At 37.9% G+C, this 27,198-nt stretch overlaps 1 protein-coding gene across 1 annotated transcript in view; it reads right to left on the bottom strand.

The window, feature by feature from the left end:
- Positions 1-27,198, bottom strand: part of LOC149258308 (putative cytosolic oligopeptidase A) — a 324,987-nt gene that overhangs the window by 244,879 nt on the left and 52,910 nt on the right. The window contains exon 4 of the mRNA XM_089415126.1: positions 22,998-23,074. Coding sequence (XP_089271252.1) covers positions 22,998-23,074 — 77 coding nt within the window. The remainder of the gene's footprint in view (positions 1-22,997; positions 23,075-27,198) is intronic.

A 27,198-nucleotide genomic window follows, 5' to 3' on the forward strand; every position in this document is an offset into this window, starting at 1 on the left:
TATTGACAAGCGCATTAAGCACATCCAAGAGTGGAAGAGAAATCTTGCAAGTGAGTTTGAGATGAAGGATATGGGGTTGATCCATTATTTCTTGTTGAACAATGTAACTAGGTTCGATCTTCATAACTGTATTTGAGTTATAATGAAATGCATTTATCAAACAAAAGAAAAAGGAATTTTTATTTATTATTATGACTTATTAAAGCATGGGTTTCATGCTTGCGTCATCATATTTTCGGTCAAAGTCCCCATTGAGGACTTCTAAGTTTTATACTAAGTCATTAGAGTCATTGTCCATTTAATGAGACCCTTATTGGGCTTTTGAATCATGTAAAAAGAATTATTAACGAGTAAAATAAGTCATTTGTCACCTCCACACCAAGTCGGCCCTTACCTAATCAAGTCGACTTGCATGAGGGTTATTCGAACTCCAGAAAAGGGTATCTATAAAGTGCAATTCGATTCATTTGGAATACATGCTCACAGAAGTTCAATATAGAAGGAGGAGGAGCAAAAAAAATGTGAAATTCCAAGAGAAGGAGAATTGTTGGAGAAGGATAAAAGTCAAAGTTTCTCGGTTGTCTCTCTCTCACACATGTGAATTTGCTAGAAGGTCGAAGTTTTAGGGTCGAAGTTTTGTTGCTACTACTAGGTTGATGTTTCTGGGTCGAAGTTCTGTTGCTTCTACTAGGTCGAAGTTTTTGTTGCGCTGAAGATCTATTGCTGCATCAAGATCGAAGTTGTTGCCAAAAGGTTATCATCAACAGAAGAAGCGAAAGAGCTGACTTGGTGATTGGAGGAAGTCTATGTCTAGGTCAAGGAATCTTGGATCATCTCGTGAAACAAATAAAGAAATAGTTGTTAACCGGGTTTTCCCCTAGATAGGGGTTTTGCCCTGGTTATCCGCCTACATCTGGTGTATTTGATCTTCATGTGTTTTGCCCCGGTTGTCCGCCTACATCTGGTGTCTTTGATCTTCATGTTATGGTTATTGATAATTGCTTGATGAACTCGATTAAAAGAAGAACGCAAGAAAGTTAATAAGAACATGAGAATATCGCAAGTAATTATCAACAAAAATAAAATATTTCTACTTTTCTGGATTTCTAACATGGTTTCAAAGCTAAGGTAAAGAAGAAGGAAAAAGGCGCCCTGAAGATCTACTGAAAGGAGAATAAGAAGTTTTAAGAAGTTTGAATAAGGGTCATGAAGGAAAAGGATCATATAAGAAGTCAAGCCTACCATCTTCAAGAACAATATCCAACTCAATGAAGGGAGAAAACAAATTAGAAGGAGCATCCAATTACAGGGCATGGAAAAAGAGGATAGATCTCATCCTCGAGAAGAATAAAGTCTTGGATCTAGTCAAAGGAAAAGTAAAGAAGCCTACAAATGAATCAAGTGATGCAGAAAAGGCAAAGTTCAAAGAAACAAATATATTGGCCATGACCCTAATGGTGGATGGAATAAAGGATAACCTCAGCCCATTTATATCCAACATAGATTTCGCTCAAGAGATGTATGAGGCCTTATCCAAATTATTCACAATCAAGAATCTTGGTCAAATTGCACGTCTTAAGAACGAACTAAGAACTATAAAGATGACAAAGGAAGACACTGTGGCATCCTTCTTTGTAAGAATAGCTAGTCAGGGATGAACTCCAGGCAATAGATGAGATAGTACCCGAAAAGAAGCTTGTAATCACTGCACTTCTAGGATTACCAACATCTTGGAGTGTCTTTTCATCAGGTCTCAACATTTGGAAGGAAACTCCTACATTTGAACAATTATGGAATGCATGTAGTCAAGAAGAAGTCAGAATTTCATCAGTAAGCAACAAAGAAAATGAAGAGGAGAAAGTTTCAATTGCCTATTCCGCTCATCACAAGAACAAAGGAACCTTCAAGAAGTCTAAAGGGCCTAGAAGGAAGGTAGACCTATCCAAGATTGAATGCTACAATTATCACAAGATGGGTCACTATAGAAGCGATTATCCTAAGAATCCGAGAAACATAAAGAGAAATAGGGATCAAGCAAATGTTGCCAAAGAAGGATCTCCAAAGAAGAACAAGGCCAAAGAATCGGAAATAAAGGACTTATACTACTAAGTCCCTCTATTCTATGTTTTTGAATTGTTTTGTATTTTGATTTTAGTACTTATAGGTTTAACATGCTTTGGAAAAAAAAAATTGTTGAATTGTTTTGTTAAAGTTATAGGTATCCCTCGAGATTGGATTAAGAGGGAGCCCTCACCATTTTTCCGAAGCTAAGTATCTTACTCCTTGTATTATCTTTTATATTTGTTTTTCCTTTTCTTATCTAAATGTGTTTGTATTGGATGCTAATAATATTTCTGTTAATTTTAGGCAACAATGGTATGTTATATGCTTTAGAGCAATTTTACTTCAATTTCTTTATTAGCCCAACATCAATATTCATATTAGCAATCACATCAACATGATAATAAAATGCAGATAGAACATAAACATAAACAGTAGAAGACAAGCCAAGACGAGGACACAAGATGTGGCACCAGCCAGGCACAAACCCCAATTTGGGGAAACCCTTGACCAAATCTTCTTTTAGTCTTCAATAGTTCAGCAGAGAGAGATAGTACAATTTATAAATCTGATAATTTATAACGGAAGCAAAAGAGCCCTAACCAGAAAAGTCAACGATGGTCAACAGGGTAGATTTGACCCTCAGCAAATCGATCAATTTCAATCAACTTCGGCCTCCAAACAACAAGAAAAAACAGCCCTCAAAACAGCCAAATTCAGCTCAATCAAAGTCTGGTCAAACAGCGCACCTACGGTCAGCCCTAGTTGCAGTCAACGTTGGTCAACAGTCAACATTTAGCCTCGATTTTTGTGCCCAGAAATGCGGCCTACCCAAACAGAGATAGCCTTCACAAGAACACAGTCAAAGGAGGTCAATGCATGTTGGTCAACGCTTAGTCAAACTGTCCAGAAATTTGGTCTCCTGAAATTTCCCTCTCCTGAAATTTCAACCTTCTGAAATTTCGTTATCCTAAAATTTTGGCCCCTTGAAATTTCGCTTTCTTGAAATTTTGGATGTGTGGAGAGAGAGGCCCAGAAATCTGTACCCAATCAATGAGGAGAGAGAGAGGCCCAGAAATTCGTACCCAATCAATGAGGAGAGAGAGAGAGAAGTGCGAAGATGATTGTGTCCAAATGAAGCTAAGTCACCTCCTATTTATATGCAACGTTGAGGATGAATAGACGTGATTGTTGGGCTTATGAACCTACATAAGTTTGATAGCCGACCTTGACAATTTGACCACAATCAAAATAAATTCATAACTTCATTTGTACATGTTAGAATCGGATGGTATTTAGATCAATCCTACACCTCACGGAAAGAGGAATCCAAGAAAAATATCAATTGTCATAAATAAGTTGACCCATGTGGAGTTTGGCCCTAGTGAGAACTCCTGCTAATCCATCTGCCAATCTGTACTATCGCTGCCATCAATGCACTGCTCTGCTCTGCTAAACTATGAAGAAGAAGAAGTGATCGAGAATGTATCATACCATTCTCTACTAACCCGAAGTCAGTTCAATCAAAGGAGGGTGTGTCATACCACTCTTACTCGCCCGAAGTTAGATCCAATCAAAAGAGAGTGTCTCATACCACTCTTACTGACCCGAAGTCAATTCTAATTGATCCCAGATCAATATCGGTCATCCTAGCATCCGGAGTACAGTAGTACACGATGCGTCCATCGATAGTACTATGGTCCCTATTCTCATTTCCCTATTGATTGCCTAGATGAGAGGTAATTCCCATGAGTCCCAGACTGCATGGGTAGGATGTCTCAACGGGAGAAGGATGAACCACTCATCTTGCCTACATGTCGCCAAGGGGTATAGCAGGGGAAGGCTGAACCACTCACCATGTACACAGCAAACCACTAAGGGAAGGTTGAACCACTCACCCTATGGTTGCTCATCACTCCAAAAAGTACCCCAAGCCCCCCGGAGCTCAATGTCCATCTCAAACAGGACCCTCATAAGAGGGTTTCTCCACGACTCCAAGTCATTCTTGGAAGGCCAAGAACTTGACCTTCCCCAGGGGCTTTGTCAGAGTATCGGCGACCTGCTCATCAGTCCCAATGTGGCGGAGCCTTATTGCTCCTCGTTGTACCATATCCCAGATAAAGTGGTACCTGATATCTATATGCTTGAAGCGATCATGAAACACGGGATTCTATGATAATTAGATCCCACTGTGGTTGTCGCAGAAGATCACAGTGGTATCCAGCACATGTCCAAACGGCTCACTGAAGAGCTTCCTCAACCAGACAGCTTCACAAGAGGCCATACAAGTAGCTATGTATTCGGCCTTGGCGGTGCTCAAGGCAGTGGATTTCTGCTTACTGCTCATTCAGGAAATCGAAGCAGAACCCAACGAAAAACAGCGTCCAAAAGTGCTCTTGCGATCCACCACACGGCCAGCTCAATCAGCATCATAATAACCATGCAGCCTCACATCTCCTGCTCAATCGATGAGTGATTGTGCCCCGAAGATATCTCAGAAGATTCTTGGCACCAATCCAATGTATATGATGAGGCTCAACCATATATTGGCTCAACGTGTTAACTACAAAACATATGTCCGGACGAGAGTTCACTAAGAACATTATTGCTCCTACGAGTTGACGATACTCCGAAGCATTTCCCAATTCAGGTCTACCAGCACTACCACATAGCTTCTTAAAGTTAAGTTCCATCAAAGTAGTCACAGGCTTGGAGTCCACCATCCCAAATCTTTCCAATATCTTCACAACATATTTTCCTCGAGAGGGGAAAATTTCACCAAGCTTTTGTCAGACCTCCAACCCTAGGAAATAGTGCATCGGTCCTAGGTCCTTCATCTCAAATTCAGAAGACAACTCCATCTTACATTTGTGAATGAGAGGGTTTGCACTTCCATCGGCTCCATGCTTGATTTTGTAGAGCCCCTTTGAGGTGACAACTGATTTGTCCTGGGGTCTAGGGACCACATTCCAAACATCATTCTTCATAATTGACTCGTATTCTTCATTCATAGCATCCTTCCATACTTGATGCTTCGTGGCTTCTTCGAATGATGAAGGCTCATTTTAAATGATAGTGTTCATGGCGGTCAAATATACTTGATACCTGTTCGACTTCTTTCTTTCACGGAAAGTCCCCCTTGGTGCAATGTGTCTCTCGGCATCTTCGAGAGTCTCCGTAAGCCATGAGGGTCACCTTTTGGAGGAAGAGAGCTCATGAGGAGGAGGATCAATAAGATCCATAGGTTCAACAACATCAACCATTGTTTCGTCTTCTTTTGCACAGTGATTTCCGGTGTCAGATTCTTTGTCCTTCCTTAGGATAGGAAGGTTGTTGATCTTCCTGAGGGCCATATCTTCGTCGAAGGTGACATCATGACTTATCTCAACTTCCTTTTGACCAGCCACATAAATTCTATATCCTTTAGAATTTGCACTATAAGCCACAAAGATTCCTTTCTTCCCAGATGCAACCAATTTGCTTCTTTTCTCTTTCGGCACATGAAAATATACGGCACTTCCAAAAATTCTGAAATTAGAGACATTGGGTTTCTTACCAATGAACATTTCTTCAGGAGTCTTGCAGTCCAATGCTTGATGAGGGCATCGATTTTGAACATACACAGTGGTAGTTGAAGCTTCAGCCCATAGGAACTTCGAAAGGCCTTGATCATGCAACATGGTACAAACTGCTTCTACAATAGAGCGGTTCTTCCTTTTAGCCACACCATTCTGCTCAGTAGTGTATGGCGTTGTAGTCTCCCTCTTAATGCCAGCGTCTCTACAATAATCTTGGAATTTATTGGATTCGTACTCAGTCCCATTATCAGTCCTCAATATCTTGATTTTCTTCTCGGATTGGTTTTCGATCAAGGCTTTGAAGTGTCGGAACCAGGTGAACACTTCATCCTTCTTCTTCAAGAAGTAGATCCAAGCCTTGCGAGAATAATCATCCATAAAGGTGAGATGATATAAGTATCCTCCCAAAGAGTTTACGAGCATCATACTAGATATGTCGGAGTGGATCAATTGCAATATATTTGTGGTCTTGCTATTACTTGAGGGGAATGGTCCCCTTGTAAGTTTTCCTTCAGCAGATCCCGGACATACACTTTCATGCTCTACTTTGAACTCAAGCATACCTATCACCATCTGCCTCACATCGAGTAGGGCCTTATAATGAAGATGGGCAAAACCTTCGATGTTGTAGTTCAGATTGTAGAGATGTGTCACAAGATATGGCTCCCAATGGACTTCCTCCAACTTGATACAAAGTGTCAACCCTAAACCCAAGAGTAAAAGCATCTTTAAAATTTATTTTCCAAACACATACCTTTCCATCAATGAATGCTACCTTGAATCCTTTGTCCTCCATCGCTGAAATGGACCCCAGGTCCTTCTTGAGATCAGGTACATATAGTACTTCTGGCAAATGAAGAGTGTTACCTTGATTCAATTGAAAGGTAACATTCCCTACTCCCTTCACATGATAGGTGGCATCGTCTCCAAGGATGATCTCCAAGTTTGTCTCCTTTTCTATCAGATTAGAGAGGGCTTCCTTGTATCTGGTGAAGTGCCTTGAGGCACCACAATCAATCAGCGAATTTCCCAAAGTGTTCGGAGGAGAGGCAGTGGAAAGGGTCGATATAAGATAGTATTCTTTTTTCTTATTGTTAACAACATTTGATTCTTCATACCTAGAGTTCCTTGATTTCTTGGAGGGTCGGCCATTTCCTTGATGTCCCATATTCATTTTTCCTTTGCCATTGGACTTGACATTCCTTTGATTGTTGTTGTTGAATTTTCCCCTGGAATGATTGTGATCATCACCATGCAATGTGTCCCTTCTATTTGGACACTCCCTTGCATAGTGGCCAAACTTATTGCAAACAAAGCACCTGCCCTTCCTTCCTCCCTTAGATCTAGGCTTTCCATGGAAATGACCTTTAGACCCTGCATTATTTCTCCTTTTGGCATGAGCGGAGAATGCAGTGGGGTTGCTTCTATTAGAAGGCATTTCTTGCTCCACCATTCTTGTTTCTTCTTGAATGAATCTCAACGTCAATTCTTCAAACCCTGGAATTCGATCATTGTTGAGGAGAGTGATTCTAATTATATACCACTCAGGTGGGAGTCCTCCAAGGGTCGTGAGAATAAGTTCCCTGTCAAGAATGACTTCTCCAATCGAGAGTAAATCATTCTTAATCTCAGTAATCCTCAAGAAATAGGATTGAATATCCTCGTCCTTGCCCTTCTTAATATCCTTCAACTTATTCTTGAGAAATAGAATTTGATTAGCATTACTAACCTTGAACATGCCGACCAACCTGTCGTAGATCTCCTTGGAGGTCTTCAATTCGGAGATGTAGGCCACCAGATGCTTGTCAATGGAATCCCTGATAATCTTCTTTGCTTTGACTTCAACCCTATTATACTTGGTCTTCGCAACAGCCGGTGCATTTGAAGGAGGTTCAGGGATTTTACCCTGCACATAGTCCATCACTTCTTTTTCTTCCAAGGTCAAATCAAGAGACATCTTCCATCCATGATAGTCAAATTTATCATGGAGCTTGTCTTTAGTCGATAAGTAGGATGAGGAACCCATTGAACCTTTTGTCCTTGTCCAACTATCTTTGGTGATTTCTCTTTCACTCTTGCTTGGGCTTTGTCTTCACCTTAGCTCTGATACCATGTTAATTTTAGGCAACAATGGTATGTTCTATGCTTTAGAGCAATTTTACTTCAATTTCTTTATTAGCCCAGTATCAATATTCAGATTAGCAATCACATCAACATGATAGTAAAATGCAGATAGAACATAAACATAAACAATAGAAGACAAGCCAAGACAAGAGGACACAAGATGTGGCACCAGCTAGGGACAAACCCCAATGTGGGGAAATCCATACCCAATCAATGAGGAGAGAGAGAGAAGTGTGAAGATGAGTGTGTCCAAATGAAGCTAAGTCATCATGTATTTATAGCAAAAGTTGAGGATGAGTAGACGTGACTGTTGGGCTTATGAGCCTTCATAAGTTTCCTGGCCGACCTTGACAATTTGTCTATAATCAAAATAAATTCATAACTTCATTTGTAAATGTCGGAATCGAATGATCTTTAGATCAATCCTACACCTCTCAGAGAGAGGAATCCAAGAAAAATATCAGTTGTCATAAATAAGATGACACGTGTGCAGTTTGGCCCTAGTTGACAATTTTAACACTCCCTCTCAACTAGGGAGAACTCCATCTACTAATCCATCTACCAATCTGTACCATCTCTGCTATCAATGCACTGTTATGCTCTACTCTTCACTTTTCATATTTTCCTTGTTTAAGAAAAAACTTGTTGATATGCTCAAGGGCTATGGAGAATATCTAACAAGACAAAGCATGATAGAAGTTATATTGATGTCCTATAAGGTTTGTCTAGAAAACAACTTAAAGGTATGTTTTAGACCATAAGCCTTGTTCTCTTCGTGATAAAGGTATATTCATTCATTCAAATAAATCTACTTTACATTACTAACAAGTGTTATGTCTAGGACTTTTGAATCTTAAATATTCTTATTTGGGAGATTAATCATTAGATTGAATCTACCCTCATTAAAATCATCATGTTTATGGAACCCTAAAAGGTTCTCTGTAAAACCCTAACCTAAGGGTATGTCAATGCTAATGTGAAAAACCCTAGTCTACTTAGGTTACTGATGAAATCTAGAAAAATATTATTCTTTTGATGTTTAGGGTTTTGATGGTAATGTCATGTTTGGAGTTTTAGAATTTCTATGGAAACCCTAGTCCTTTAGGGTTGGATGATAATGCTTATGTATTGAAACCCTAGGGTTTGGTAGGGTTTATAAGCAAGACCTTTATTTTAGCTAAGATGATGTCCTAGGAATGAAACCATAGGTGTATGTTTGCCCATCTGATCAAAACCCTAGCCTAATCAAGATCATGATATGTCTGACTTTAATTGTATTGATATTTGTGTCTTGAACTTACCTAATGGATATTGATATGTTTGTGCATGATTATGAAATCCTAGATATGTACATGTACTAACTTAATTGTTGATGTTTATACTGTGCAAATTCTAGGGTTTGTAACTAAGTAGAAGTTTGATATTCTAGGATATGGCGATATTGTTTCCATTCTGATGTTAAAATCTAGGGTTTACAACAAACCCTAGTAGAAGTTGGTCATTTAGATGAAACCTTAGATTGTGTTGTGATTGGTTTTGATTGTTGACATCTAAGGCTTAGTGTCTCAAAGATGGAATCAAGGGTTTGCATTAAATCCAAGTAGAAGTCTAACATATGAATTCTAAAGTTGTTATATGCATTGTAAGTGTACTTATTTGAATCGATTCTAGGGTTTGCAATATATTATAGTAGAGTATGCCATATCTCTAGAAGAAATATTGAGGCCCTAGATATAACCTAACCCGAGCAAAAGTTAAAGTTTAAAAGTATGTGTCTGTTGCTGACTATGAAACTAACTAAGTTTAGGTATTTGACATCTAAAGTCTAATACTTCCATGATTGTGATATAGTTAAGTTCATGCTTCTATATATATATTTGGTTTTACTTGTTGTCTAAGTGGTACAGGTACATAATCTTCAAGATGCTGAAGATATTCGTAAGTAAAGTTGATTTGACTGATAAAGCATGATGAAGGAAGTTATATGAATGATGATGATCAAATATGACTTTGATAAGAAGGTTGGAAGCCATGAAAGATTCTCCGATGTTATGGAAAAAAAAGTTGATCACCCTAACTTAAGAGGGAGCATAGATAAAATAAAGGGTATATCTCCCAAGTTGAGAGGGAGGGCATACTATAGTCATGATGGATACCTTGAAAAAATTGGAGAATGCATATTGAGGTGTTGCTAAAAGAAGGAAAGCAAGATCAAGTTGTAGAATATGTTGTTGCATGTGAAGTAGGAAAGAAAGTTGTATGATTGTGGAATCTTCTGTCAAGATCTATTTGGGAAGCCTGTAAGTCCTACTATGATAAGTTGTGAAGTAGCAACAAGATGTTTGAAGACCCCGAAGGTTTGTGTTTACTTGTTAAAGTTGTTACTGATTGGGGTTGTGATTGTTCAGGTAAATCTCTCGAATTTTTGGAAGCATGCTTGATGTTACCGATTTCATTGATCGGAAGAGATTTGATGTGTTGAGGCATTGTGTATGCTTGCGAGGACATCTGATCAACCTATGTGTTGATGTCTAGTTCCTAAAGTAGGGAGGGTGGCGTTGGTCATAGAGCTTTGACCTTACATTACGCACCTAGTTCCCTGGGTTGATGGTTAGCAAGTAAGCCTAATGGTACCTAGAGAGGTTGAAAGCTTTAGTCCATCTTAGTCCCACCCAAATGGATTGCCCTGGTCAAGAATCTAATATGTGGCGCCGTGAGTGTCTAAACTCTTCATGGTTCATGTGTTTTGAGATCTTCCATGTACTATGTATGTATGAATACCTCCCTCGTTAAGAGGGAATGTTGAAGAATGTAACTAGGTTCGGTATTCATAATTGTATTTGAGTTATAATGAAATGTATTTATCAAAAGAAAGAAAAAGGAATTTTTATTATTATTATTATGACTTATTAAAGCATGGGTTTCATGCTTGGGTCATCATGTTTTAGGTCAAAGTCCCCATTGAGGACTTCTAGGTTTTATACTAAGTCATTAGAGTCATTTTCCATTTAATGAGACCCTTATTGGGCTTTTGAATCTTGTAAAATAAATTATTATTGAGTAAAATAAATCATTTGTCACCTCCACACCAAGTCGGCCCTTACCTAATCAAGTCAGCCTACATGAGGGTTATTCGAACTCCATAAAAGGGTATATATACAGTGCAATTCGATTCATTTGGAAGACACACTCACACAAGTTCGATATAGAATAAGGAGGAGCAAAAAAAGTGTGAAATTCCAAGAGAAGAAGAAGAATTGTTGGAGAAGGATAAAAGTCAAACTTTTTGGGTTTTCTCTCTCTCACACGTGTGAATTTACTAGAAGGTCAAAGTTCTATTCCTGCTACTAGGTCAAAGTTTTGCTGCTACTACTAGGTCGAAGTTTCTGGGTCGAAGTTTTGTTGCTTCTACTAGGCCGAAGTTTTTGTTGGGCTGAAAATTTGTTGTTGCATCAAGGTTGAAGTTTCTGTTGCTGGAAGAATATCATCTCCAAAAGAAGGGAAAGCACTGGCTTGGTGATTGGAGGAAGTTTGTGTCTAGCTCAAGGAGTCTTGGATCATCTCGTGAAACTAATAAAGGAAGAGTTGTTGACTGGGTTTTCCCCTAGATATGGGTTTTTCCCTGGTTGTCTACCTACATCTGGTGTCTTTGATCTTCATGTTATGGTTATTAATAATTGCTTGATGAAGTTAAAAGAAGAACACAAGAAAGTTAATAAGAACATAGGAATATCACAAGTAATTATCAACATAAAGAAAATATGTATGCCTTTCTGATTTTCTAACATTTCCTTGGGCTTGAGGTTTCGCAAGGTGATGGTGAGATCATCTTGGAGCAAGGAAAATACGCCATGAAGATTCTGAGGAGGTTTCACATGCAGGATTGCAAGCCCATGACCACGCCTCTAGTCACAAACAGGAGGAAGCTAGATACATCTAGATAAGAGCGGGTAGATCCCTCACTTTACCAGCAATTAATAAGGTTGTTGACGTATTTGGTAAATATGGGGCCAGATATGTTTTGTAGTTAACTCTTTGAGCCAGTTTATGGTCAAGCCCACTAAAGCGCATTGGATTACTGCCAAGCATGTATTGAGATATCTTAGGGGGGTAGTAGAGTACGAATTGTGGTATAAACAAGATGATGGGATGAGACTTGAGGGCTTCACGAATGCAAATTGAGCAAGGAGCTCCATAGATATGAAGAGCACATCAATATGAATATTTAGTGTGGACTAGCGGTCGTTCCCTCGTTTAGCCAGAAGAAGAGATCAATTGCATTGAACTTCGTCGAGGCCGAGTACATGGATGTCAGTTTGGCAAGGTGTGAAGCTATTTGGTTGAGCAAGCTTCTCGTGAGCTTGTTTGGGATAGAGTTGGAACCCACCGTGATCCACTGTGACAATCAGAGTTGCATCAAGCTCTCTAAGAATCCAATGTTTCATGATCGCTCGAAGCACATCAACATACATTATCATCACAACAGGGATATTGTTGAAAGAGGTATCATTACACTCTAGTACGTACCAACAAAGGAGCAGATAGCAGACATTCTGACCAAGGCTTTGCTAGAGAGCATATTTGTTTACCTTAGAGAGAAGTTGGGTGTAGTCCAAAACCCCTTCCTCTTTAAGAGGGAGTGTTGAATGGAGTAGAGAAGTAAGGGTTTTGCTTGCCTAGGTGCTAAGGCTAGCAGAGGGACCCACAATATAGCCACTTTAGCATAATATTAATTTATTTAATTATTTCCTAAAGTTAGACATAGAAAAAATTTAAAAATCCTAAGCTAACTTATGATTTAATCTTAGCCCTTCATCACGATTTAATATGTCATTGAGATATATGTTAGGGTGGAGGTTGAAATTATAATAGGAGATAGAGCGAATAAGTGGCAAGTCAGTTGAGCACAAGCAGTGTGTCAGATCCGCGAGAGGAAAAGACTAGGGTTCAGCGAATCGCATTGGTTCAGTGTCCAAGAGGAAGAGATTGAGATAAGGTCCAATTACCTCATGTCAAATAGTGTTTACACAGTCTCCAATTCACACAAAACAAGGTTGCAATCGCACATGTGCACAAATAGGCAAATCTGGTGATCTTTCAGCAAATCAAATGTGCAGAAGGAAGATCAAGTCATCTTGGAGATTGATCAATTGTTTTCCTGTGGTGAACAGGAAGTTCTCCCTTGCTGTAATTTTCCAAAGAAACCCCTTTGGTTGAAGATAATAAAAAGACACACAAAGGAGCAGGCTTTCCTAGGAGCTGAGGTTTCTTGGGTATATCTTGTGACCTATGTGTTGAATGTGTTTGTCTTGAGATTTATTATTTATTTTCTATTGTGCATGCTAAGTGAGAAAACTCGGTGTATTTGCAATTTAAGTTTCTAATGCAACAGTTGTTTGTATTTATGGTTTTTACACTTAGATTATTGCATATCAATTGTGGGTTTAAGGAAATCTAACAATCAACTGCTCATCTACATACACTACAAGATATATAATAGTTTTTCCAAATTTCTTGATAGACAAAGTTTCATCGTCAAGATTAAAGTGCTTGAAATTCAATTCGAAAAGATGCTCAATTAATGTTTCATACCAAAACCACAGTACTTGTTTCAAGCCATATAGGGATTTGATGAGTTTACATAGTTTTTGTACTTGTCCCTTCACAACAAAACCCTCTGTTTGAGACATAACGAGCTTATCTTTCAAGTCTCCATTCGAAAAAGCAATCTTCACATCTATTTGATAAATTTTCCATACATTATGTGTTGCAAACGAAAATAGAGAATGGATGGTGGCCCATTTTTCTGTGGTGGCAAAAGTCTCCTCATAATCAATGCCTTCTTTCTATGCAAATCCTTTTGCCACAAACCTTGCTTTATGCTTCTCAATTGAGCCATATAATTTGTACTTGTTATTGTAGACCCATGTGCAGCCAATTGGTTTGGTTCCAAATGGAGGGTACACCAACCTCCATGTCCCATTCTTGATGAAAGCATCATACCTTTTGCATTGCTTCTTCCCCACTCATCATGAGAAGCAGTTTCTTCAAAGGAAGTTGATTCAAAATTAGTAGATAAAATCAAATCACAATCATATGAAACATCCACATCATCTACATCACATGAATCAAAATTATCTACGTCACCTCCATCTTGTTTGATGGAACCTTCAACTCTTGTCTTTCTGACCTCATCGGCATGAACACTTTCAAGTGTTTTGATGAGCCATTTTGGCAAACGTTTCTAAGTTCGTCCAAGTTGCTACACCAATTGAGATGATGTTGCATAAGATTCAGCCCTTTAATCTTGTCAATCACATCATTCAAAAGGATATTCCTAATCTGATGAAGTGGCCAAAACTTCATAAGGGACAGATGGTGCTTCAAAAGGAGATTCCAAGGATTGTTCCAAGATAGGGACCCCCCCTTCAAGATGTGGAATCACATTATCAAATTCATGATATGTCATTATGTGAGTGAATCTATCTAGATGATTAAGATGTCACTTAAGATTTTATCATTCTTGGAAGATTCAAGAAAAATTACATATTTGGAAAGGATATACTTCTTACCTCACTGTAGCGATAATATGCCTTGGTCATGTTTGAGTACCCCAAGAAGATGCACTTTTGACTCCTTGCAACAAGCTTGTTTCTTTGCTCGTTAGGAATCAAGGCATAGCAGTTGAAACCAAGACCCTGAGATGCCTCACCAAAGAAATGTGCCCATACCACATTTCATAAGGAGTCTTATTTGTAAAGGCATGAGATGGACACCTATTTTTCACATATACAACACAAAATTGCATCAAACCAAAACATCAACTTTAAATTTTTGAAAAATATCATGGGACAAACCATATTAAAGATAGGCTTGTTCATTCTTTCAGCTACACCATTATCTTGAGGATTGTATGCAACCATCGTTTGGAATTGAATCCCATGTTGGAGAAGATAGTTTTCAAATTCATTAGATGTATATTCTCCTCCACTATGAATACAAAGGGAGCCAATATGTGATTATGCTTCATTTTGAAACCATACATGAAAATTTCTAAAAGTTTCAAAAGCTTGAGATTTATCTTTGAACAAGCACACCCAACACATCTTGGTGTAATCATCAATAAAAGACATGATATATTTATTTCCATTAGCAAATGGGACCACATAAATCAAAGTGTATCAATCCAAGTTTTCTACATGCTCTAGAAGTGGAATAATGTAAGGGTTGTTTGCTATATTTTCCAAGGGTACAAGCATCATATTGTTTGAGTTTCCTATGAATAGTAGGCAAACTAAAAACGGCATTTTTTTCAACAAAGGAAGGTTATCATAGCTAATATGTCCAAATCTAGCATGCTATAGAAGACTATGATAGCAATGTACCTTCATTGTGATGAGAGAGGTATGCAGAATTATATGCATAAACAAATTTCTCTTTCAACTTTAGCATTCTTTCATCCTCCACTCCAGTCATGACAACCATGTTGTCAAAACCCACCCTTATCTCAACTTCACCATCAAATATATGAAGGGAGTGGCCTTGCTATCAAATGTGCACAAGGGACAACAAGTTTCTTTGCATCTCCAGAAGATAAGCACATTAGGCATAAGAAAATCTAGTAATCCAAGCAATTTAAGCCTAATGGTGTCAATTCCCGAAGGTTTCAGACTTGATCTATCTGCAAAGTACACTATACCATCTACATTGTCACTGAAAATTTCAAAGAAATCTCTCCACAAGGTCATGTGGCATGTTGCACAATGTGTCAAGCAGCCATGCATCTCTCCAAGAAGCAAATGAAGTGAAAGAAACCTTCAATTACTCCAATATTGCAATGGGAAACGATGTAATGAGCAAATTCATATGCTTTACCTTTCACTAGATTTGATGTTTATTTATTTAATTTTTTTTTTTTTTTTTTTTTTTTTTTTTTTTTTGTTTGTCTTTGGTCTTCTCCCACAGGATTTTGCATGTCATTGCATCATGTCCATTTCTGCCACAACAAATACAATGAAGATCATGTCTCTCACCTTGATTATGTCTTCCCCACCTACCTCCACAATTCTTTCTTCCATGTCACCTTTACTACCATTTCCTCAAAAAAATCATGTGATTGATTTTTTCCTTTCTAAGCAAGGTACACAATCTCTCCAATGGGTTGATTTGTTGTCTTCCTCTTTCCAAAGTCTTTCTCACATTCTACAACTTTCTCCACCAGAGATTCAAATGTAATAGGCTTCAGTTGGTCACTAGCTTGCAGGGATTCAAGGTAGTAAGAATATGTAGCGTAGAGAGCGTTGATGAATGTTATGAGAGGAATATCTATCTTCACTCCAATGGCATCGATGTCATGCATGATGGTTTTCATCTCAGAGGCTAAGGCCATGGGATCATCATCCTTCAATTCCTGGTTGAAGAGCTCCATCAGCGATTGCACGGGCTTCAATTCTGAGTGTGTGTCCTTTAACTTCTTAAAAGCACCATGAAAATATATAATGGAAACAATATGACAGCTCACCTCTTCACTTACTAATGCAATAATAAAGGCATATGCTTTATTGACTTTGTTCTTCCATATGGCTAGCTCTTTATCTGATGTAAGCTCATTAGGTCTTCTGTCCTGCTCTCCTTAACTAGTGACATCTTCTCCTTCACATACAATTCATTAAAGATCAGAGTGCGTTTGATTTTTCTCGACCACTCTCAGTGGTTCTCCTTCATGTGAACATCACCTCTACAAAGGATATTGAGAGAATGCATCTTCCAAAACTGGCCATAAGAATATGGAAAATCTTGTGCCTTCTACACAGGGTTTCTAAGACTAAATAATGTATGCTAGATTGTACAATGTTCAGTGTTTATTCCATGCCTCTATAATCAAATACAAAAATCATATTCTCATTCCATCTTCATCAATGCACATTGTCACCGCTACTATTTCTTTTTGACAAATTAAAACAGTTTAGTTCAATATAGTGTTCTATGAAAAGGCTCTTAAAATATGCAAATCCATTACCTTCAAGTAATATGAAGACTTCAAAAGAACTCCAAGTGATAATTAACCTAAACAGTCATTGAATCAAACCCTATAAATGAACACGGGGATCACATCGTCAGTAGATGGCACACCAATGTTAACTACATGATGTGGGTTAACAAGTAGACATTTGTCCTCCTCAAGAGCCAGTGAACCTACGATAATCGTACCAATGTTGGAATTCCATGCACCCTAGGTCAAGTCTATGCCCTAGCCAGGAACATAAACACACTAAAGATGCCCCACTATAAAGCACTTTGCACAACGAAATATAATAGCAAATTGATCAATAACAGTCCACAAGATTATGGCCCAAAAATATGTTTCTTATTAGTCCATCAATAAGAAAACCATAGGGCTCTCGTACTAGGGATCATGGCCCTTTACAAACCCTAATACAATGCTAAGATACACAGTCAGTCCTTTGACTGATAACCTAGGGTGCCTAGTCCATCAGGCTCTCATCTGCCCAACAAATACAAGCAATTGTCCTTTGCCTACAAAACATAACCAACAAGAACCTTGACTCACCTAGGCTTGTTCCTTTAACCCACAATCCTCGTATCAGCGTTCTTGTAACTTGTTGTAGCCTTCAATCCTTTGTTGCTATAGTCTTCTTTTTAACCCTTGGTTTGTCTACTGCAAGCTCTACAAACCCTCAACTCTCTTGTAATTCCTTAGCCACTATTTTGGCCTCTTCTAGGCCTTAACTACCCAACTGTAGATCTTGACATACCTCCTTAGCATCTGATCTGCCTAGGCCTGCCCTAACCAGGGCTCCTAAGACTATTGTCCAACCTTGGTCTTCTTGCACAAACCTTGGCCATATCAATTTTTTGCGACAGACCTGCAACCCTTAGCCGTCTAATAGACATCAGTTGCCTTGTTCTAGCTCACAAAACATACCTCAACTCGACCTTCTTCTAGCCATAGAACTCGACTTGTCTTCTTCCTTGGTTGTGGCTCCTTTGGCATACCAAAACACATAAAACTTACCTCTTTCAGTTGTCCTTTGCTTCTGCAGTTATCCTTCTTCCTTAGATTTGCGGCTAGGTCCCCTTTAGCCTCACTCCATAAGATGAATGTACTTCTCCACTTGTGATGATATCTTAGCCTCTCCTTTGGCTTGTATTTATAGTTTTCCTTTAGGTGACTTAGGAGACCTTTTGGTCCTTCAAGAAACCCCACTTCACCATTCAACAATTAATTAGAATATAAAATTCATTATCTTAGTTTCCAAGCCCACTCTTTTGGGTCAAAACCGCAAACCTTGGGTGACTTGCCCACAAGCTCTATTTTTGTGGGTTTTCTGCACTCAGAATACCTTCCGAGCCACCCAAATTTCAACAAGCAATATAGAAATAAAAGTATGTAGTCGACTTGACATCCAACTAGCAAAGCCCTTAAAAACTCCACTAGCTCCTTGAATCAAATCTGGAGTTCTATCAAGAACCCCAGTGCCAATAACGTTGGTCACTACCCCAAATGATGGTTAATTCTTTGACAAATAGCATGTACCTATTATGGAATGCACTAGCCAAAATATCTTGGTTTTCCCCATCTATGAGAACTAAATCACGGAGAGTGAGAGGGAACACAAGGAAAAACTAGACAAGCAGAATGTATTAAGGAATGCCACGGTTCAAAGAAAAAATGGAGAAGTTCCAAGTCTCAGAGAATAGGATTTCGAAGTCGATGTCGCAGAGAGGAAAGTTGATGGATCCAAGAAGTTTTCAATACTGGAGAACAGGCAGCAAATGAAACAATTAGGGTTTCTCAGGCATAGATATTCCTAACACAGAGACAGATAGACAAGCAAGAAGGCAAGAAGGAGCAAAAAACCTAACGTTTGAGTGTCATGGAATTAAGAGAAAAATCCTCAACTCTGATACCATGTCGAAGTAAGGATTAACTCCACAAGATATGATTGATTTCAATTAGTGTGAATCATTTTTTAATACATAGGACAATCACTCCTTTCTTCATCTTCTATATGGCGTTTCTAATGCTTCAAATTCCTAATTATTTACATAGTATTGACAATTACACAAAATCTTAGAGGATTATATGTCCAGCACTAGGTGATTCTAAATACCAATGTTGCACGACTCGTCATGCTATTGACTCGTCGACTCATATAAGACTCGGGAACAACCCTCATAAGACTCGTCAAAATATAAAAAAAACTTTAAAATATGGTAAATTTTAAGCACAAAAAAGAAACTAATGACAATTCCAATCCTTATAAGTTATAAAAAACACAATATATGCGATACTTCATTACATCATCTCATATCTATGAAAGTACAACATAACATATTCGATTTTTGTAAGCAAAACGTTTAGATATTGAATAAGAAAAGGACTCATGATTCCATAATTAAAATAAAAGATGTCAGCAAGTTCAAAATTCAAATACATATGTCATAAATGATAAATGGTTGTCTCATAACAATCTTGAGTCTCATCACTCATAGACGACTATGCCTACAATAAGCCCTCGTGGAGCTAGTGCTAACATCGGAGGGTTGAAGCAACTATGAGGCAGGTGTATTTGGAGTTTCCATTTGAGATGGCAAACTAGAGAGATCCTCAGTCTCTTCATCAAGCCAACTCAAATCAGGGGACTCCTCCTCCACAACCCAATCAGACTCTAAATCAATAGTATCCAATAAAATTGGATCTGTATCATTTGATTGCACTTATTTTGTGAGCATTCGAAGGTTGTAGTAGATGAAAACCAGCTTCTCCAACCTCTCATGCTCCAACATGTGTCTCTTTTTGCTGTGGATGTGCTCAAACACTGACCAATTGCGCTCACACGAAGAAGCATTGCAGGGTTGACTCAAAACTCTGATGGCAAATTCTTGTAATTATGGTGCCTCAGTGCCACAATCTATCCACCAATGAGATGTAAAAAAAAACAACAACAAAGATTATCTGTTTGCAATGCCAAACATATAAAAGAGAACTAGCAAAATTACAAGTTGGGTCTAATCCGATGAAGCCTCCTTTAGCCTCCTCCAAGAGCTCCTTCACTATGCAATGAAGTGACTCAACACTCATAGAAATTAGCCAAACACTCAAAAGACAAGTGAATGACAAATGGAAGCGAGAGAGGTGCTTATAAAGCATTTTCTTCCTTCCAATTTCCCTTTCCCTCCACCTCATTTCCAAAAAAAAAATCAAAAAAAATTTGCCTTTTGAGGGTCGATGAGTCTTATAAGGGTTTGATGCGGGTCTTATGGCATACTCGCGGGTCTTCTACGAATAGTTGGGTTTAATAGAATACCCGCCGAGTCCAGGTCTTAAGAGCGGGTTCTATGCGAGTGACCCGGCTCGCTATAGAACCCACCAAGACCCGCGGGTACTTGCGGGTCTTATACGGGTGGTGATTCACTGCTAAATACTTGTTCATTTAAATTTTAAACTAAATTTAGATGCCCGTGGGCCTATAAGGAAGGAAAGAAAATGTTTTTATGGGAAACCATTGTGCATTATCATACAAATGAACTCCAAAATAAGATTTTTGACCAATAATTTAAATATTGAAATTTGATGACTAAAATGTTTCCTGCAATCCCAACCCAGTTTTAGTTTCACCTTATCACTCCCATTCAGTTAAATTCCCTTTCCCATAAACATACATTCAACATATAGAATTCTAGAAATGAAATTTTCAGATTAAAAAACATGGGACTATCAACACATGCTGAAAATAAATATGGAAATAAACAGAGCAGCAACACATAAAATACAAACAGATTTTCGGTCAACTTAGACCCAGGCAAAACCCTTCAATCTTCTCTGGGGAAAACTTGTTAGAGAGCTCTTCAAATTTATTTATCTTTCAAGTTCAGGAAAAATACATTTGTAGACAAAACAAAACAACAAAATAAAATTTATCTCTTCAACCCAAAACTCCTTGAAAACCATGCCCACTTTGCCTCGATTTTCATGCCCACTTGAAGCTAAAAATATGTACTGTACGAACTACACTATACAGATTCTGTACGGACTATACAAATTTCCATACCACTATATCGACTGTAGGGATTTTTTTCAAAAAAAATCAAAAACTTCTCTCGAACAGCATCCAGCTCACAGCATTAAATGATGTTCATACTATACCTTATGTTGTCTTCTATGCCTCGATTTTCGTGCCCATATTTGCCTAGAAATCACTCCTTCGGCTTACTACAACAAATTTCTCCTTCAAAACTTTTCTCTAGCTCTCAGCCTCCTTTCTCCAATCTGCTTATGAAAAATGAATGCAGTCCCTCTTTTTTCCCCCTTTTGTTTCCCTAAATGACTTTTGGGCAACCCTAAGATCTAATGGCTTAGATTCATTTAGATCAAAGGATGAGAATAAATATGCATTTAATTCTCACTTTCTATTTTTTAACTCACCCATTAAATAAAGTACCCACATTGTATTTTGTCTAAAGTCACTTTTCACTTTATAGTTTAACATTGACTTTACCACTTATAAAGTCACTTTCACTTTATAAAGTCACACTTAGGAAAAGAATTATTTTGGACACTTTTCCCTAGGTAGAGACTAATCCATGGGAAACCACTTGTCCAAGTTACATTAAAAATCAACATTCAATTTCACATTGCCTAAATAAGAAGTGCAATGTCCATGATCATAAAATAAGGCGGATAAAGAGGTGTCAAGTCACAAGGAGTTCACACTCTTCTTTTAACACTAGAGTATTAGGTATTCATCTTATAACATTTTAGTGATCCACAATTAACTACAGAGTTTTGGGCTTGCAGACAAATGTTATGTTGTCTACCACAGCCCAAATTTGTTAAGCATGTGATGTGGAAGTGCAAAGTGTTTGATTCAATTATTGTCGAGTATAATATTGTATTATTCTCCCCTTAACTAGGAGAATAACTGGAAGGGAGTGGATGATTCAACAATTTGCCTAGCAAGAGTATGCAGCATGTAATCAGGCTCACAGGCAGCTATTTCTTGCAGAAAATTTGTGATGCAACTTTTGAAGAAATGAATATTATGTTCAACTTGGAAGAACCTTCAACACTATGCTGCATAAGTTTCTAAATCCTAATGATCTGGCCAGAGAAAGCAGGGCAAGTATCTGGAAGCTCCTTCCAAATTTCCAAAGAAAGGCAAGTTGGGAATGGCAAACATGTATATTAGGAAAAAGAGATGTGGCCAAATAAATTTTTGAACTTGACTTCACCATGATACAAGACCAATACCGGCATACTAATATAGTACATGGCTCCATAAACAATATGAATAAATAAAAAACAAAAGAGTTCATAAAAGTTAAAACAATAATGCATTTATCTAGCCTGTCAGGGGTTGGGGTTAACTACATTAATACAGCCCACCTTAGTTTGAATCCTAGCTAAATTGTCCACTATGGTTTGCGGGCTATTATATAAGGCCAAGGGGTTATAATGGCAGCAGCGCAACACGATCTCGTGGCATGGATGATAGTGTGTTCTAATTACCAATTCCCCTTCTACAAAAACTAATAATAATAACAATGCATTTATCTAATTATAAAGGTGAGTAGTTTCCAATTGCTTGGTCCAAAATGAAAAAATGCCAAAACAATGTGGAAGTGTGAATCTATAGTTTGTAGTGATAAAATGCAAATTATTTACAAGTCATTACAAATGAACAAAAATTAAGTGTTAGTTTAACAGTGGATAAAACAAGTTGCACATTTTTGCCACCACCTTTAAGTAAAATCTTCTTCCAGTCGTGTCATTTCACTCGAAAATAAGCATATAGAGGACCAAATATTAACACTGGATTTCATTTATGAAACTGCAAATTTAGGAAAATACCAAACTAGCTCCATCTATGGTCTCCACAAAGATTCACTTCCTTCCATTTCAACATACTAATGTAGGTGTCATATATTTTCAAACCACTTTACATTAAGTCACCCATCCTAGAAGTTCTAAAGAACAACATTTTTTTAATATATATTACCAAGCGGAGCATCTTAGAAATAAAAAATTTACTTTCGTGTCATCCAGAAATTAGTAAGAACACACAACTAAACCACAATCTTTATTCATACGCAAATGCCTGCAAGCAAGTTTTTTTCTGAAAATTAACTCAAACAAGGAAATGCTGCAATCAATCTAGATGATATTAAAATAATTTAATAAAGTATAATATGGATAGGAAACAATCCCACCTGTTGGATTTCATTGAAGCGCACTTTAGCATCCCCTTCCAAAGCAACACCATTAAGAGTGGCTTCCTTAATCTCAACTGCAATTGAGAGGAAATTTGTTGAATTTAAGAACTAAGGAATCAACATGCAAACTGCATTATAAATCAAAGGTAGAAACATGTAGCTCTTATTGCCCAAAACATAAGACATCATAATATTACGGCAATTGAAACCAAACTATAATATCATACTCTAACATCAGCAGATAAAATGAAACGATGCAAATTCGGAAACAACATGTTTGATATCTGTTGTCCTGGTTAATGGAGAAATGTTCCAGGAAAACAAGTTAATGTTAGGATATTCAAATGCCCATTTTCATAGATTTCGTCAAAAAAATAGATGCTATTTATATGCTTTAAAGGTAGTAGGGAAAGGTATAAAAGCTAAAGGCTAAGTTTAAACAAAACCTTATATTTTAGCAAATACAATGGATACATTTTTATCTTCAGTAACCAAATTTGAAACAATTCCATATTTATGAATGAGCATCATATTCATGGAGTTGGATTCTTCCTTCAATCCTCTGCCTTGTCACATGCATGTGTGATCTGATAGATCTGGATGTTGTCATTGCATGTGGCATGTTAAAATACTAGGGTCTGCTTCTGCATTAGAGAGGATTCGTTTTAAATTAGAGGGTTATCATGCTATATTACAGTAAACTGATTTTGTATAGCTGAACTTCAATTACATCATAAACTATGTTCTAAACAACTTGTTGACAGGGAAAAATGTACCGCCAACAGTAAGGGGATCTCCTTGGTGTGAAGTCTAAATTAAACCTCACACTATTTGGGATAGTAGTCCTGTTGAATTTTCTAGCTATAGTCGGTCTTCATAATTTATATTTTAGCCCTTGTAATGTATAAAGAATTTGTAAGACATGTTCTTCATGTCATTTTAATTATTTAGTCCTTGAAAGAATTATTGTAAAACATGTTCTTAATGTCGGATTTAAAAGAGAAAATTTTGAAATCTGAAATTTGAATTTTTGGCTCCAAATAGTCAAGTCGGCCCCGGTGAAGAGACACACCCATTCGTGAAGGCAGAACACTGTATAAAGAGATTTGCCCTCCTCAAAGGTGCCATTCGACCTCACACAAGAAAGAAGTTTCTGGCCTTCCAAGCGAAGGACAAGAAGAACAAGAAGGACGAAGATCCCTCTCTCTCTCACACATTTCTCTCTCTAGACATCGCACGTGTGAATTATGGGCAACAGTTTCTAGGCAGGACAAAATTTTGAAGGGCAGAAGTTTGATTTGGCTTTACTTGAGGGTTGTAGACCAGGTTTGACCATAGCTTGTTGATTAGTTTGATTTCATAGTTGAATAGCAGCTTTAGATGTATCTCTTGTTGAACTAAAGAATTTCTCTAAGAAAAAGGTTGTTGGGTTTTTCCCCCAAGTGGGTTTTCCCAGAATAAAACTTGTGTTCTCTTTGTGCGTTGTGATCTCTATTGTCCTCATGCTTTTATGGTAGAATTTCTGAAGTGTAATTACTTAATGATAAACTGGAATTGTTAAAAGAAGATTTATATCATTCGAAGAAATTATCAGTGTTTCGGAGATATTGTGCTAGTATCTATTGCACTTGAAAAATCAACATGGTATCAGAGCTTTGATGACGAAAAGGACATTGAGATCACTCTTGAAGAAGATTTAGTAAGAGATCTCTCTTGAAGAAGACTTATATCTATAATCTACTTGTTTATCTGTGATCATGGGTTCCTCTATGAAGTCTGAGAACAAATTGGAAGGAGCTAAAAATTTCAAAGCTTGGAAGACAAGGATTGATCTTCTCCTTGCAAAAGGTTTGTTGGGTATTGTAAAAGTCAAGGTCATCGAACTCGAAAAAGATGAAGAGAAAGCAAAGTTTGAGAAGGATGATATCACAACTATGAGCATCATTTTGGACTCTATCAAAGATCACTTGATTCCTTATGTTTCAAGTCTTCAATCTTCAAAGTAGATGTATGATGCCCTAACCGGTTTGTTCACTATCAACAATATTGGTCAAGCCATGAGTTTGAAGAATGAACTTCGTGATGTTAGAATGACAAGGAATGATACTATAGCCTCATATTTCATGAGGATATCTCAACTAAGAGATCAACTTCAAGTAATTGATGAAGTCATTTATGAGAAGGAATTAGTAACTACAACACTTAATGGTCCACTGGATTCATGGGACTCATTTGCAACAGGTATATATGCTACAAAAGGAAGTTCCAAAGTTTGAAGAGCTATGGACTATTTGTACTCAACAAAAATCAAGACTCGTACCAAAAGGAAAAATTCAAAGGCCGGATGAAGGCAACCCTCAAGCATATGCAATATGTTTCAAGAAGGGTGGAGGAAGAAAAAAGTTTGGTTTCCAAAGAAGAAATGAAGGAAGAAGTCCTAATGACAAAGTCACCGGATTCGTTCCCCCCCCCCCCCAACGTGTCGCAAATTCAGCATATCGAACACTATTCTCTCCTAATTGTTAATTTTAGATAACAATGGTATGTTATATACTTAAGAGCAATTTACTTCAATTTCTCTTATTAGCCCAAGATCAATTTCCAAATTAGCAATCACATTGACATGAAAGTAAATGCACATAGAACATAAATAAAAATAGTAGAAGACAAGTCAACACAAGAGGACACAAGATGTGGCACGTGCCAGGGACAAACCCCAATGTGGGGAAACCCTTTGATCAATTCTTCTTATTATTCTTCAAAAGTTCAGCAGAGAGAGAGAGTACAATATACAAAATTCACTTGCCCAATCAAAGTCAAAATCTGTCCAGTCAAATAGCAGTCAACAGGAAGCCCTAACCAGAAAGTCAACGCTGGTCAACGTGGCAGAATTTCTCCTCCAAATCAGCTCGGTCAAACCCAGTCAACTCGGCCTCCAACAGCAATCCAAATCAGCCCAAAATAGTCTGGAAAATATCAGTCAAACTTGGTCAACACAAAGGTCAAACATGTGGTCAACGCTGGTCAAACAGCGTTGAATGCCTCGATTTTTGTGCCCATAAATGTGCCCTGCTCAAACAGAAAATTCTCCACGAAAAACATAGTCAAACTCAGTCAACTGCAGCTCGGTCAACGTTGGTCAAACCCTCCTGCAATTCGGTCAACGCCCAAAACAGAAAATTGTAGTCTTGTCCTTTGCACATGTGAAGAGAGAGGTTGCCCATAAATGTGTACTCTCCAATCAGATGAGAGAGATGTGTGAGTGATGAGTGTCCAAATGAGGTAGATACTCCTATTTATATGAAACGTTGAGGATGAATAGACGTGTCTTTTGGGCTTTTGAGCCTACATTAGATTGTTGGTCGACCTTGACAATTTGTCCATAAACAAAATAAATTCATAATTCCATTTGTACATGTCAGAATGAGATGATTTTTAGATCAATCCTACAGCGTTCGGAAAGAGGAATCCAATAAAAGTATCAGCTGCATCATATGAGTTGTCCATGTTGGACACCTAATCCTCTAAGGGTTGGTGTAGAAGTTGACCAGCGAAAGGGAGTCAAAGGGACCACTTGGAATATGAAACCAAGGGCCATTCCTATGTATTATAAATATGTATCATTGCGAATAAGAAAAGTAATCTAATGTTTATCCTTCATATTGCCTCCGCCATGTATGTTCTTAACATGGTATTAGAGCGGGCGATATCCATCCCTGCTCATATTTGAGACACTTGTTTTATGGGCTTTTTGTGCATGTCAGTTCTACCATCAGTTCTGCATTTCATGAATGTTTTCTCAGCTAAATTCTAGCTATGATCTCTGCCCTGTAACTGTCATTTTCTCTGCTCCTGCAAACCAATGGAAGTTATTTGGAAGAGCATTTCTGAGCGAGTGGGCATAGTCTCGAACTACTTTTTGTGATTGCTGGTTACGGATTTCTCTAGATGCGTTGAGCATGTCTGTCTCTATTGGCATTCTCGATGTGCAGCGGAATTGGTAATACCATTGCTCCCATAGCAAGTTGGCTCCGATCCACTACCTCCTTGAAGAGATGTTCCTAATGTTTGAAGTCCTGAGAAATGCGTTGCTATGGGAGCTTTGTTATTCTGTCAGTAGGGAACTGTTATTTGCCTATCTAAGTAAGCAGAAATTCTTCGCAGTCTCCCGAGGTATCTGCTACTATTACATGCTCTA

This window comes from Pinus tabuliformis, chromosome 6, assembly GCF_031772625.1.
Source record: "Pinus tabuliformis cultivar Carrire ecotype Pingquan chromosome 6, CPIR1, whole genome shotgun sequence".
Lineage (NCBI taxonomy): Eukaryota > Viridiplantae > Streptophyta > Pinopsida > Pinales > Pinaceae > Pinus > Pinus tabuliformis.